At 39.1% G+C, this 13365-nt stretch overlaps 1 protein-coding gene across 1 annotated transcript in view; it reads right to left on the minus strand.

Annotated features, from left to right (window-relative positions):
- LOC103811694 (uncharacterized protein KIAA1109-like) overlaps positions 1-13365 on the minus strand; it is a gene marked incomplete at its 3' end in the record, with an annotated part of 64671 nt that overhangs the window by 34480 nt on the left and 16826 nt on the right. Inside the window, 11 exon segments of the mRNA XM_009084681.1 lie at positions 1142-1318; positions 1729-1866; positions 2983-3210; positions 6177-6385; positions 8401-8507; positions 8660-8838; positions 9718-9815; positions 10755-10910; positions 11747-11864; positions 12708-12799; positions 13070-13148. Of these exon segments, the coding sequence (XP_009082929.1) occupies positions 1142-1318; positions 1729-1866; positions 2983-3210; positions 6177-6385; positions 8401-8507; positions 8660-8838; positions 9718-9815; positions 10755-10910; positions 11747-11864; positions 12708-12799; positions 13070-13148 (1581 nt within the window).

A 13365-nucleotide genomic window follows, 5' to 3' on the forward strand; every position in this document is an offset into this window, starting at 1 on the left:
TTAAATGGAATTTAATACAGCTATGACTGTCCTGCACAAAATTTCTCCTCCTCTGTTTAGTGCTGTCCCTTTGCAAATTCTTGCAATACATCATACTGTGGGAGGAAAAAAAGCCAATGGCCCTGAAACAGCAAATTCAAGTTCTGCTGCACAGCAGTGCTGACAACAAAAAAATAAAATAAAAAAGCTGTATGATGCATATGATTGGGAATGGCTTTACAGGGGGAGAAAATTCCAAAGTTGCTTTAAGCCTTTAGAAATGGTCCCTAATCTTAAGAGTATTTGGAATCGACTAGGTTTAATTCTGAAGTATAGAGCAGTGAGTAAATATCAGAGCTTATCTACATGAGTGGCAGCACTTTGGGAAATACCACCACAAATGTCTGTGCATGCAGCACAAAAACGTACCTGGAGTCTATTCAGATTTGCTCAAATCTTCTATGCCTTACTTTGACTCTATTTGCTGCACAAGTCTCCTAATGAATACACGCTTAACCCTAGAGAATAATGCCAATTTTCAGAGGAGCAAGTGGATGTAGAAGTATGTATAAAAATGTTCAAATCAATAAACCAAACAGTCACTACTAAATAGAATGCAGGTACTTATCTCATCCCTCAGAATACAGTGACAAAACAACCTTCTTTAAAGATCTGGCAGACCACACCAGAAATAAATCCAAGTGATCTGCCCAGCGTATAATTGGAGCCATTATTCTGTCTCGAAAAATAAATGTAACATAAAGAGCATAATGAAAAGGAGTTAGTGCTAAGACTGACCTAACAAAATCCAATATGGGAAAGCAAACTATCCTCCAGTGGGACCAAGCAGCAGGATCTGTGCAGTGAACAGCATGACTGAGGTGCCAGGTACTCTCCTGCTGAGGCCTGCCCATCCCACACTCCCACAAATCATCTCATCTGTATCCTGCTTTAAAACATGACTTTGACAAGAGCTCATTTTGCATCTCCTATCCATTTATAGAAATTATTAGATTTTCAAACCATGAAGTAAAGGTTAGTTAAGGCACAAATGCATCCAAATTCAGCTGAGATCATGTGCTTCCCAAAAATCCATGCTATGCCAGTTTTAGGAGAAAGACGAATGGTAGTAACTTCAAAGCAAATGGTTTCTATATGGTACCTGTGGTGCTGTAACTTTGGCTGTGAGGCTTCCAGCCTGTACATCTATCAGCCAGGCATATTCCAAAGAATCACTTCCAAGGGGCAGCCCTTCTGCTGAAAACATGGCATGAGCACGGAGCTGCAGGCCCGACAGGCTGATGTGACCCTCCCGCAGAACTTCATCCACTGCAGGTCGCTGGTGGGGACAAGTTACAGTTTAAGAAAAAAAAACAGTAATTCAAGTAAGTTCAAGTCCAATTCTTTAAAAACACCCCAAACACACCACACAAAAACATCACAGACACACATAAGAGATGACTCAAGGCTTTCAAGAGCTGTGTCAATTTTACTCTGTTTCCAGGAGAACCTTCTCCAGAAAGTTTTTAAGTAAATGAAGAAAATCTCATCTTTTCTTTTGTGCATTTCACCAAAATGCAAACTGGACAGAAATAAAAATTTAATATAATATGGATCAGATTTTTCTTAATAAACTTTATATGTGTACAACAGGAAAGTTTCTACCAAAAAAATAACTCAATTTGAAGATCAACACAACTTCCACAACACAGATACACACATGCAAACACATGAAAACCAGCTGACTACCTGATAGTTGTCATTGAGAAACAAATTCACTGGAGACAGTACAAGTTGAAGCATTGTTTCCCTAAATCCCTTCTTCATCTCAAAACACAACCTTTCCAAGAAAGCTGTAGGGCAGTCCGGACCATCTGGACTGCAATGCTAAAATAAAAACCAAACACATCTGTTTCAGAAATGGAAAATACACAATAGGGTTGAAATTTTAAGATTAGTGAGCAGGAAGTATGCTAATTGTCCTTCAATTGGATACTCAAAAAGAAGCCTGTGCAACTTCAAATACCCTTCCACAATTATATAAACAGCAATTCAAACCTATTTGGCTAAACCCAATTTTTTATCTGGATTTTTATTCCTGGGGATACCTCAGAATACAACCACACAGAGCACAATGCACCAATAGAAAACAGATTTGCTAACTGAGGGACATGAAGTTCCTGGAGCAGGTCCAGCACAGGGCAATGAAGATGCTGAAGGGACTGGAGCACCTCACTGATGAGGAAAGGCCGAGGGAGATGGGCCTGTCCAGTCCAGTCTTGAGATGAATCAAGGGGACCTCACTGATGCATTTAAGTACATGAAAGTGCCAAGATGATGGAGGCAGACTCTTCTCAGTCGTGGAAACCAACAAAACAAGAGGTAATGAATCAAGGGGACCTCACTGATGCATTTAAGTACATGAAAGTGCCAAGATGATGGAGGCAGACTCTTCTCAGTCGTGGAAACCAACAAAACAAGAGGTAATGGGCAAAAATTGGTGCACAGGAAGTTCCACCTGAATATGAGGAAAAACTTATTTCCTGTGCAGTCACTGAGCACTGAACAGATTGCCCAGAGAAGTGGATTCTCCCTCACCAGAGATATTCCAGAACCATCTGGACACAATCCTGAGCCATGTGCCTTAGGATGGCCCTGCTGGAGTAGGGAGGTTGGACCAGATGACTCACTGTGGTCTCTTCCAACCTAACTGACTCCATGATTCTGTGATCAGCAGAGATATCATAATGGCGAATCAAAAGTAACACAGGAATCAAGTTCACTGAATAAAACCCACATAAAAACTTACCCAGTTCTGCCTCTTGGTAAACAAAACAAATCATGTCTCAAACTGCCAGTTTCAGTAGAGTATATATGTGGTTTGGTAAGTACTACACTAACTAAAGGTTCCAGGGAATTAAATTTAGCTCCAGATTATGAAACTAGGGGGAAAAAAAAAACAATGACATGAAGCAAAATATTTTAAGATCCTCAAGTACTTACCACTGGTAATCGCCCATGCACTTTGTACAAGTTAACAAGCACAGTGATATCCCACGGGCGTAAACTAAGAGGGTGTACTGGCTTGATTGAACTTTCATTTTCTTTTTTGTCATTTTCTACTCCAACAGCTGTCCACCCAGAGCTTGAAGATGTTGACAGGGACAAAACAGGGCTGGAAATAACTTCTTCAAAATCGGTGTACATGTCGTCTTCTCCGAAATAGTTTTCCTAGGAAATTGTTATGACCATACAGAAAACAAATGAAAAACATGTAGACAATGTATCAAAATACAAATCCAATCTTCTTCTCTATGTTAGTCTTCCCTAGAGTAAGTGGTATAGCTACAACTTATAGCCAAAGAAACTTATATACGTTTGTTATATGAGAACTGGATAGTTTAAATGAGCAAATTTAGGCCTTGTGCTTTGCAGGACACAAAGGGGCTCAATAGTTCTCCAAGCACTGCTATTTTAGATGCATGTAATACTACTAACTACTCTGAAATACTATTACTGACATTTTTTAAGAGATTTTGTGCTTTTAAAGACACATAACAGAGCAGAACACTCTGTGCTCTTACACATCCTGCAGGAAGTCACTCCCATCCAACTTTCTGAACCTTGTTTTCAGCAAACTTACAAGTCTTAAACATGCTTCTAAAATATTAATCATAAACATTTCTCGCTTGACTAAAGCCACCTTGTTTCTAAGCAAATCCTCCTCAGTTATCTAAGACCAAAGGAACCTTGCCAAATCCTACTGGGAAACAAAAAACTCATTGCTAATTAAAATAAATCCATCTCACCTTCCCCTGCTTTATTTATTAAGCGCAACAGAATCAGATTTCTGGAAATTTGTCACATCCTCACCCTTATAATAAGTTTTTAAAGAGCTAGACTCTCAAGAATTTTCTTACACTACTTTTTATAAGGCTGACCCAGCAGAGAGTGGCAGGAACTCCAGTAACTTACTCCTGGCACCTTCTGCTGGGAATGCCAGCACCTAGAAATCATTCACTCCCAGCCTGTAAGCCCTTCAGTGAGAAGCTGGGTGTGCTGCATCAAAAAACCACCTCCCAGGAATAGAAGGCATGAACGATGTGTGCCCAGGAATCTCTCCCTCATATATTAAAAGAGATCAATGAAAACAAAATGACAACACCAACTCAACCACAAGTCAGGAAAACAAGCGTAAAAAACTCAAACCTCCTCAAAATCTATTAAGGGATGCTGCCAGCACAGCTGGACAGAAAGATGCAAACAGTCACAAAAAATACTAAAGAGAGCAATAAAGGCACATTTTCAAAAACAAGCTACTCATCTACACTTTCTCTTGAGACTTAGAAGATAAAAGCTAGATTTAATCTGCACCTAAAAATTAAATCAGCACAGAATCAAGGATCCAATGCAGCACTGATTGCATATACCTCCAGAGGCAAAGAGCACTGAAGAAATGCTGCTTTGCTTGGAAAGACAGAACGACCTCATGAATTTATGGGCTTCAAAAAGAGGAAGGAGTTCAATAAAGAATTCAAACATAGATGTATTTCATCTGTATCAGAAGAAATGAAGTCTTCAAGATGCAATACTGGCCTGATTTTAATCCTATTTATTTTATCAACAACATGAAAGAGTAATGAGCATATTTGCAAGTCCTACACTCTACACAACTTAATATTTTCTGCTGTTCATTGCTTAAAAGCAATACCTTATATAAATTCATGAAAATGGCTGCTTCAGCGAGTCATGATATTGATCACCTGTCTCAGAAAATTCCTCATTTTCTAACCCAAAATCATAAAATCATAGAATCAACCAGGCTGGAAAAGACCTCCAAGATCATCAAGCCCAATCCTACCGTGGTTACTAGACCACAGCACTAAGTGCCACATCCAGTCTCATCTTGAAAACCTCCAGGGATGGTGAATCCACCACCTCCCTGGGCAGCACATTCCAATGCCTGAGCACTCTCTCCATAAAAAATCTCTTCCTAATATCCAACCTAACCCTCCCCTGGCAGAGCTTGAGTCTGTGCCCTCTTGTCCTCCTGCTGGTTGCCTGGGAGGAGAGACCAACCCCCACCTGACTCCAACCTCCTGTCAGGGAGTTGTAGAGGGTGATAAGGTCTCCCCTGAGCCTCCTCTTCTCCAGGCTGAACACCCCAGCTCCCTCAGCCTCTCCTCATGGCACTTGTGCTCCAGTCCCTTCACCAGCCTCGTTGCTCTTCTCTGGACCTGCTCCAGCACCTCAATGTCCCTCCTGAGCTGAGGGGCCCAGAGCTGAGCACAGGATTCAAGGTGTGGCCTCAGCAGCACAAGAGAATGACAGTCTCCAGGAGCATTACCCTAGCCTAGATCTGCATAGGTTGAAACAGACCTTCAGAAAAATCAAACAAGCAAAAAGCCACCAGAAAATAAACCAAACCCACTCATACACAAAATAAACAACCACAAAAATCAACCACACCCCAAGCATTTCACTGCTAGTCAAACACAAGTGACATGTTCAACTGCTTCTGCTTTTGTCACCACAAAGGAGGGTGAGGGAGGTGGGAAGAAATTAAACTGTTTCTGGGGGAAAAGTCAGCAACAGAAGGACACAGCAAAAGCAACACAAACACCCATTGTAAAGCATAATAGATTAGCATCAAGGAAAGGATGAAAAATTCTTCTTTAATGCTGACAGATGCAGGTTTTTTAATTAAGCTTATTCGTATGTCCTTCCCCACTCCCCTTCACAATCCTAACTCCAGACATTTCACAGAATCTAATTAAAACAAAGACAAACAATTAGCACACTCTGAAGAACTTAAAATGCACTAAAAGCATGGATTCTGATATAACTTTGCATACAAATGGCTGTTAATACAATCTCTAGTCATACTAATGAATTATCAATATTTTACTACTGCAAAAGATAAGGAAGAAATTTTCTGCACATGAAGTCCAGTACATTCACTATTCCTTAAAAGGAAAATTATGCTGATATTAGTCTACATATATATATAGGAAGTCTTCTCATAAGCCTGTGCCAATTGAATTCATCCCAGCTACCTCCAAATCACCAAAGGCATTCCAAACTGACATGCACATTCACATATTCTGTGCAGTTCTAATTTTCCATTTCAAGCTAATTATTTCCCTTTCCCACACGTGGCCATCCATAAATTTTACAAGCTGTGTTCCCATGCCTACCTTTATGGACAGAAAGGCTTTGAGCAGGGGTCCATACAGGGTTATCTGGGAATCTGGGGAGAGTTCCAGTTCCACATGGAGCTTATCCGGGGGCAGCTCCGAAGGGTCAAGGGGAAGACGAGTCGAAGCTGTGGGAGATGAAATCACACTGTCGGTTGTTTTCTGCGATGGCCTTAGAACAGATAACATTGTTTCTTCCATTTCTGACACTTTGGAGCAAAATAAAGTAGAAAACAGATTTGGATTACAAGTTAGGCTTCTGCTGGACAAAATCTGGTGAGTATGAATGTGTTCACTATACAACTCTTTGCAGCTAACTTGGATGTGTAATCACATGAACACATCTGTGCTACAGAATTGGTTTCTCATTTCTAGTAACTAGGCGAAGACAAGAAAACAGAGTATTTCAGTCAAGGAGAATCATGCAAGAGAAAAACAATCCCTCAATTCTGACAATAGGTTCAAGCTATTTATCTCGTTTTTCAAGTTCAACACAAGCATGCTTTCATTTCAGCACAGCAGATTTCCCACAACCACACAGCTACTGTGGGATAAACAAAAGTGAACAAACAGGAAAAGTGCAAAAGTTGTATTAAAAACCTGTTCTGAACTAGTAGCCCTTATAGGCCAAAATTTCCTTGTAAACAAGTCAATTCCTCTAGTCACAAAACAGTTTAGAAATACATGTCTTATTTCCTACTCCCTCCTTCTAGCTGGAGTTAGGATGAAGAAAGTTCATTGTTTTTTCAAGTGAGGAAAAGCAACAAGGATGAAGTGAGTAACTGAAAGTGTTTCAGGGATGTAAAGTGATTGCTGGGGAGTAGAGAACTCTCTGGGAAAACCATCAAAAATTGATGCTCCAGATGGAGGAGGATTTCAGGTGCCAGTTTAACAGGAAGAACTGGCACGTACAGAACCACAGACACACACAGCCAGAAACCTTCAAGGCTTTAACTTACCATTATTGAATACAATCCTTGCTCAGTGCTTGCACTGTGTTATGAGTTATAAATCAGCCAAATGCTGTGGTGAGGTGACCACTTTTTTTGGAAACTCCATCTTTTGTAATGCAACATGTTTCTTTCTCAGAGTTTTACCAATTGACTCAAAAGAAAATACAACAAGCACATTCTATCAGCAACACAGACTAGAAGTGAGCTGGACTGTGCCAGATTATTCAGTGAAGGAAGCTGCAAAGGTATCTGTGTATGTACAAACCCTCGAATGAGGTTTAATTGCTACAATTATAAGTAAAGATTTTAAGATTTGACACCAGCTGACAGTCTCACAAAAGCATTTAATGAACACCTGCAAAATCAATCTTACCTTTTCTGATTCATCCACTAAAATTTGAGCCCTTTTAGATGAGAATTGTTGGAACTCAAAACCTAAAAACACTATCCAGCATGTCTTGTAACACCTGCTGATTGAGGCCCATTCAAATTAGCCCTCATTATTCTCCTAATACCTCTCCTTCATCAGTTCTGCTTCTAGCATCTCAACTTGAAAGAGTTTTATGTATCCCCATAACTTCCAGCATAGCTCCCTCTGCATTCAAATAACTTACTTTCAACCTGTGTTTAAGTATTCGATCACCGTTTTTTGCAAGAACAGAGCCACAGGATATTTCTTGTTTAGAAATATTTAGACAGTTAATATACTGTTATTTAAATATTTGTCTCAGACTGACCAGCCTAACACCCATATGTGATGGCCATGGTTTACTCCAACAGTGCTAGCTACAATGAAATCTTGAGTTTCATATCCACAAAGGGAAGACAATAATATATCTCATATACATTTAAACATTTAAATCATAAGACAACATCACAACATATGAAGGAAAAAAAAAACCTTAGAAAAGCTAAGGCACGTGATACTGCCAAAAATATGGTGCTTCCTATTTAATATACTAAGTGATATTTTATCTTGTGCAACAACCCATTTCAGAGATCCATTTTGATAAGGACAAGGAGAAGTGAACTGCAGACAAGTATCCTCTTTTTTACACAAGGAACTGGGACACATTCTGAAATTTGGCAGCATGAAATGTTGTCAGTTTTTAAACCCAACCTGATGCATTCTAAAGATCAGCATACTCCCATGAGACACAGAACAGCAGTTGAGTTCCAACTCCAGCTCTGCAAATTGAAGCAGTGTGATCCAAAGTCACAGCAGATTCTGAAATGAAATATGCTAACAAGAAAAAGGTAGTGACACTTACAGGATTGTTTCAACTGCTCATCTGCCTTCTGAGGGTAAATGGGGTGCCAGGAGTAGTCAATTGTAAACACAACACTGGGGACTGTCCAGCACTCAACCCATCCAGCCCTTTCAAAAAGAAACATCACACTTTTAATTGAAGAGCAATATCTCCATTAAATATATGTCATGAACATATGACGTTGCTTTCATCACAAACAAAACAAATAAATATGAAGAGCCAATATAATGACAGAAATATATCTCCCAACCAAACTCACTCTTCTTGTGTGATGTTCCTCCACTTGGGTTTGCCTGTTTTCTGGCCACTTTGGCATTCAGCAGAAATACAAGACTCAGGACCTATTTTATTAGGCTGACAATCTTTCACCAGCATGAAAAGGGAATATTTGCTAGGATGACAATCTGGTAGATACAAATGAAGATCAACATCTTCTCCCTAAAATCAAACATTAGTAACGGAAAAGTTAATTTACATCCCCCTTATGCATACTGCTCATGTTATTTGCATGTTCACCTTACGGGCAAAGTGAAGTAAGGAATCTCAGTCTTCACACGTTATTATTGACCACCACAGCTCCCACCAATTACACTAATACACTCCTAAGGACTCTACAGTTCTGAACGGTTAGAAGTCCAGTGACTTGCAGGTAAAACATACCCTTGCAGTCTGCCAAACATGCTGGCATGGCTTTGAGTGATGCCTTTTCCTCTGCTGGTCAAACCACCCTGCAGAAGTTAAGTACCTGGCCTAAGGCTCCCCTACACCTCACCTAAATCACACTTTAGAAAGAAAAAACATAAAACATGGCTTTCTTTGCTATCAAATTATACAAAACTACCATCACCATCAACTAGGTTTTTATTTTTAGCAGCAGTAGGTAGCTTCTATTTTAGGGAAGACAAGAAGTACAGTCTTGCAAAGAATTAGCTGTGTCTGTTAAAAACACTTTATCATCATTATTTATCCTACAGAGTCTCTTAAAAATCTGGGAGATGGCTTTCCAAAATGGTTTGGGGATACCCATTCCTGTATTTCATTCTGTCTTCGAACATACATTAGATTTTGACATTTACATGTGAAACGTATGCATGAAAATAGTTTTCAGAAATGCTATTATTTCTGTGTCTATATAAATTAAACCAGCCTATGATTAAATGCTTCATAGAAGCAAACCAAAACCATTTACCTCTGGGTTAAAGCCTATGAACTGGAAGTGAAATAGAGTATTTTTCTTTCAGGAAAGAGAGAACTCAAAATTTCCCGATTCAAGAAGGTAGGGAAGCTACCTCACATTTATAAGACAAAAGAACTCACCTTTAAAGAGAATCTAGTACTGCATGTGGTTGGAACAAAGTCAGTGAAAGGCAGAGAGAAAACAATGTTCAGTGTTTCTCCACAAGCTGCTAGATAAACTGGGAGAGAAAAGAAAAACAAACCATCAAACAAAAATCTGTCAGAATTACTCCCTGTTTTGGTCTAAGACAAAGCATCAACTGTACAGGTAAAACTAATGAAAACATTATTAAGGAACTCATGACAGAGGAAACTGCCATTTTATTAAAGCAATAAATTATTCTGAAAGTATTTACTCCCTATAACTTGTCCTTTCTAGAAAGAGACTGTACTTAGCACAATGAAATTGCAGCCAAACAATAACAACAACTGGAATATCTGATGCTTTTCTTTACTGCTTCACACACCAATTTTTGGACAAGAAAACACACACTGAAAGTTCCTCAGGCTTCTGACAAAGTGTTGACCAGTATTTTTACCTAGAACACAGTGTCATGATTTTTAATCCACCATCCTCTTTCTACACTGAAATTCTAAGATTTGAGCATGGTGTAAAATCACTGAAATACATACAAACCAAATCACACAAACTTTGGGCTTTGCAACTCTTAGTTTTGTCTAGAATTTGCAGCATTATCTCCTATTCTGAAACAAACAGGAAACAGAAATTTCTAATTACATGGAGTTCAAAAGGTACTTTTCCAGTATTCCTTAAAAAAATCTCTTCCTCAGTGAATGTTTCCAGTTTGCTGACTGAATATATGTCAAGACCTCACGATTGCACTCTGCAAACTGTTGTACTAAATCAAAGGACCTTTAAAAACAAGTGCTGCACTCACCCCTCCAAAAAAGATGTGCATTGGCACAAAGTGAAGTGGAACTTCCAGTAGTTTTAGAATGGTTTATGCACATCAGTAGGAGCAAAGTGGGTAGTTATCACTGCACACACATTTTCTAGTAAGCACTTAATTCTAGAACTCTCTCTATATACACACTATATTTTGTACATTTTTTTTGTAGTATGTACTACTTCTTCCAAATAAAAAGAGTGATCTCACCATTCTCTTGTTGTTTGGTGGAACAGTCAATCCAGTTGTGTTGATTTGCTGCCCAAATCATTTCAAACTGATGAAACATGACTTTGAAGTTCCACATATATGGGACAAACGAAAAAATATCAGGTGCACTATCACTGGCCCAGTCTTGGATCAAATCTAAACCCACACAAAGTAATAAAAGACAAGTTAGTAGCCATAAAATGAGATTTCTTCTAAGATTTCAGTGCTGTAGAAGTTTGCTCTGAGGAGATCAGCAGACTACACTGAGTACTGCAGCACGAGACAGGTAATGGCTCCAGCCTCACTGGGTGGATAACTTTATTAGCATGGCACTATGCCTACACTAATTAATCCTTCCTCCCAGCAGGGCTAATTAGCCCAGGCAGTACCACATTGATGGGGCTATATTCTTTCCATTTCTGCAGCTGGAACGTTCAGCAACAGTTGGGTGATGCTGTATCATACTGTTCTGCCTTGTGCACATGATTTCTTCCTCACTGCCAAAATCCTAAGGAGCAAATTACTTTTTCCCATCATCTGTCAGCCACAGGGACACAACCCAAAGCCCAAGTAGTTGAAAATAAGTCAGAGACATCAGATATCAGAGAAGTCAATGTCAGAGAATCAGAGAGTCAGGTAGGTTGGAAGGGACCACAATGGGTCCCACAGTATCAGCAGTGACAAACATTAAACAAATCAATAGCTGTGATAAGAGCTCTGATAAGGACTGAAGTTCTGATCACTTAACATAACTGCTGATCAAATGCAGTTTAGATGTTAGAAAACTAAATTATTTCTATCTCTACTCAAACATAAGAATCTCATGTACTTAGACACCTAGAGGGATCAGGAGTTTGCTCTCAGAAACAATTTGTTGCCCTAAACCTGTGAAATCAGAGTACCTGACCTTGCACACCTCTGCAAAATTTGAAAAGCAATCCCAAAGAAAGAATATTTAATGTGATATGTAACTTATTTAGTAAAGATGTTACCTGTAAAAAAGCTTTTCTGAGCAAAGATGAAATGATAGGTTGCTTTATAAACCTCCAGTTCACACTGCCATGTCTGTGGCATGTTCCAGACCCGGGGATAGCTGGCATTGATATGGAACTGTGGACAAAATATTAAAGCATCAGAGTTACCTGGAAAGATGACAATGCTTGACCCTGTAGCTCAGCAGTTTTCACATATGTACCCTGCTGAATAATTAAACCTGTTTTCCTGCTGGGATGAACAGAAGGCCTCTCCAGTTGCTTAATAATTTAATCTCTCTCTCTTTCTGTGTTTGAAGGTCAAGTGTTAGTGTATTCATTTATTTGGAAAGGTATACTATGGATTTCTGACACATCTGCTGCACTAGATGTACTAGGCAATTTATAAACCAAAGCTTTCATCCAAAGCATCACTTGTCACAATCCACCAAAGAAAATCCCTCTGAACACAACATTTTCCAACCATTGATATAATGCTGAAATTATTAAAACACTAAAAACATCACTCTAATAAGGTCATTTAAAAACCAGTGAGGAGGGTAATCTACAGAATAAAAGTACTGCAGAAGCAAAATACTAGGCAAAGAAAAGAATAATGCAGTGTTAAATCTGTCTCAAGTACTTCAAGGACACTTAAGTACTTTTAAGAACTTATGTACACACCTTCTGCAGCAGAACTAGTGAGTGTAATCATTTATTCAGGCAAAGCCTGTACAAATACAAAGCTACACAGTGAGGGAAGTTTTGTAAATTAAAAATTAACATAGTATATTAATTGTGTGAAGTTACATATGTGCGTATATACAAGTTCCTTATATATTAAGGTCTTCCAAAATACATTCAAAAGGCATTTTACTGTACTGTTTAAGAACCTAAAGAACTGCCCCACAGACAAATAAATGTGTTGTTGATTAAAAGTCCTCTAGAGCCTGAAGGTTTGTGCTTATTAATGCAGACTTACAGCTAGCATTTCTGCCTCCAGGAGAGTGCGGTACTGCATGCTGCTGGTGGCATCCACGTGGAGAAGCTGCCCTTTAATTGTAGGGGAATAGCCTAGCAAACAAGAGTTAGCAGATAATCAGCCATGAAGGTTACACCAATATTTAAACCATTTTCACCAGTCCACCAATAATCAAGAAATATCCTGGTGGATACATGCCTTAATATCTTGCACTGATATAAGGAAGTATTTTTGCTCCTTTACATAATATACATCTTCAAGTCACAAGGAAAAAATGCTACAAGACACTCGCACATATAGGAATTAAGGCAACCGTTCAGGAAAAACATGAGGAGAACAAATTAGGCTCAGCCTTAACTCACCATTTTCACCTACTGTCATGGGAATATTTACTTCCAAATATGATCCTGCCCCAACGTTTACATGTACAGCATTAGTTTCCTGCATTGCAAGAAAGGAAAACAGTCCAAGCATTATTTCTAGGCTTGCTGCAACAACCAGTGTACTTTATGCCTCTGGCTGTCATTATCTACACCTGGATTAAGGTACATGATGACTAAAGCCTTTCTTGCCTTCAGAAAAATTACTAATGAACTAGCTATGTGCACTGACACCAAATAACACCATTTTTAGGCTTATCAAATGCTGATGGAGGTCC

Source organism: Acanthisitta chloris, unplaced genomic scaffold (genome assembly GCF_000695815.1).
Source record: "Acanthisitta chloris isolate BGI_N310 unplaced genomic scaffold, ASM69581v1 scaffold42561, whole genome shotgun sequence".
Classification (NCBI taxonomy): Eukaryota; Metazoa; Chordata; class Aves; order Passeriformes; family Acanthisittidae; genus Acanthisitta; species Acanthisitta chloris.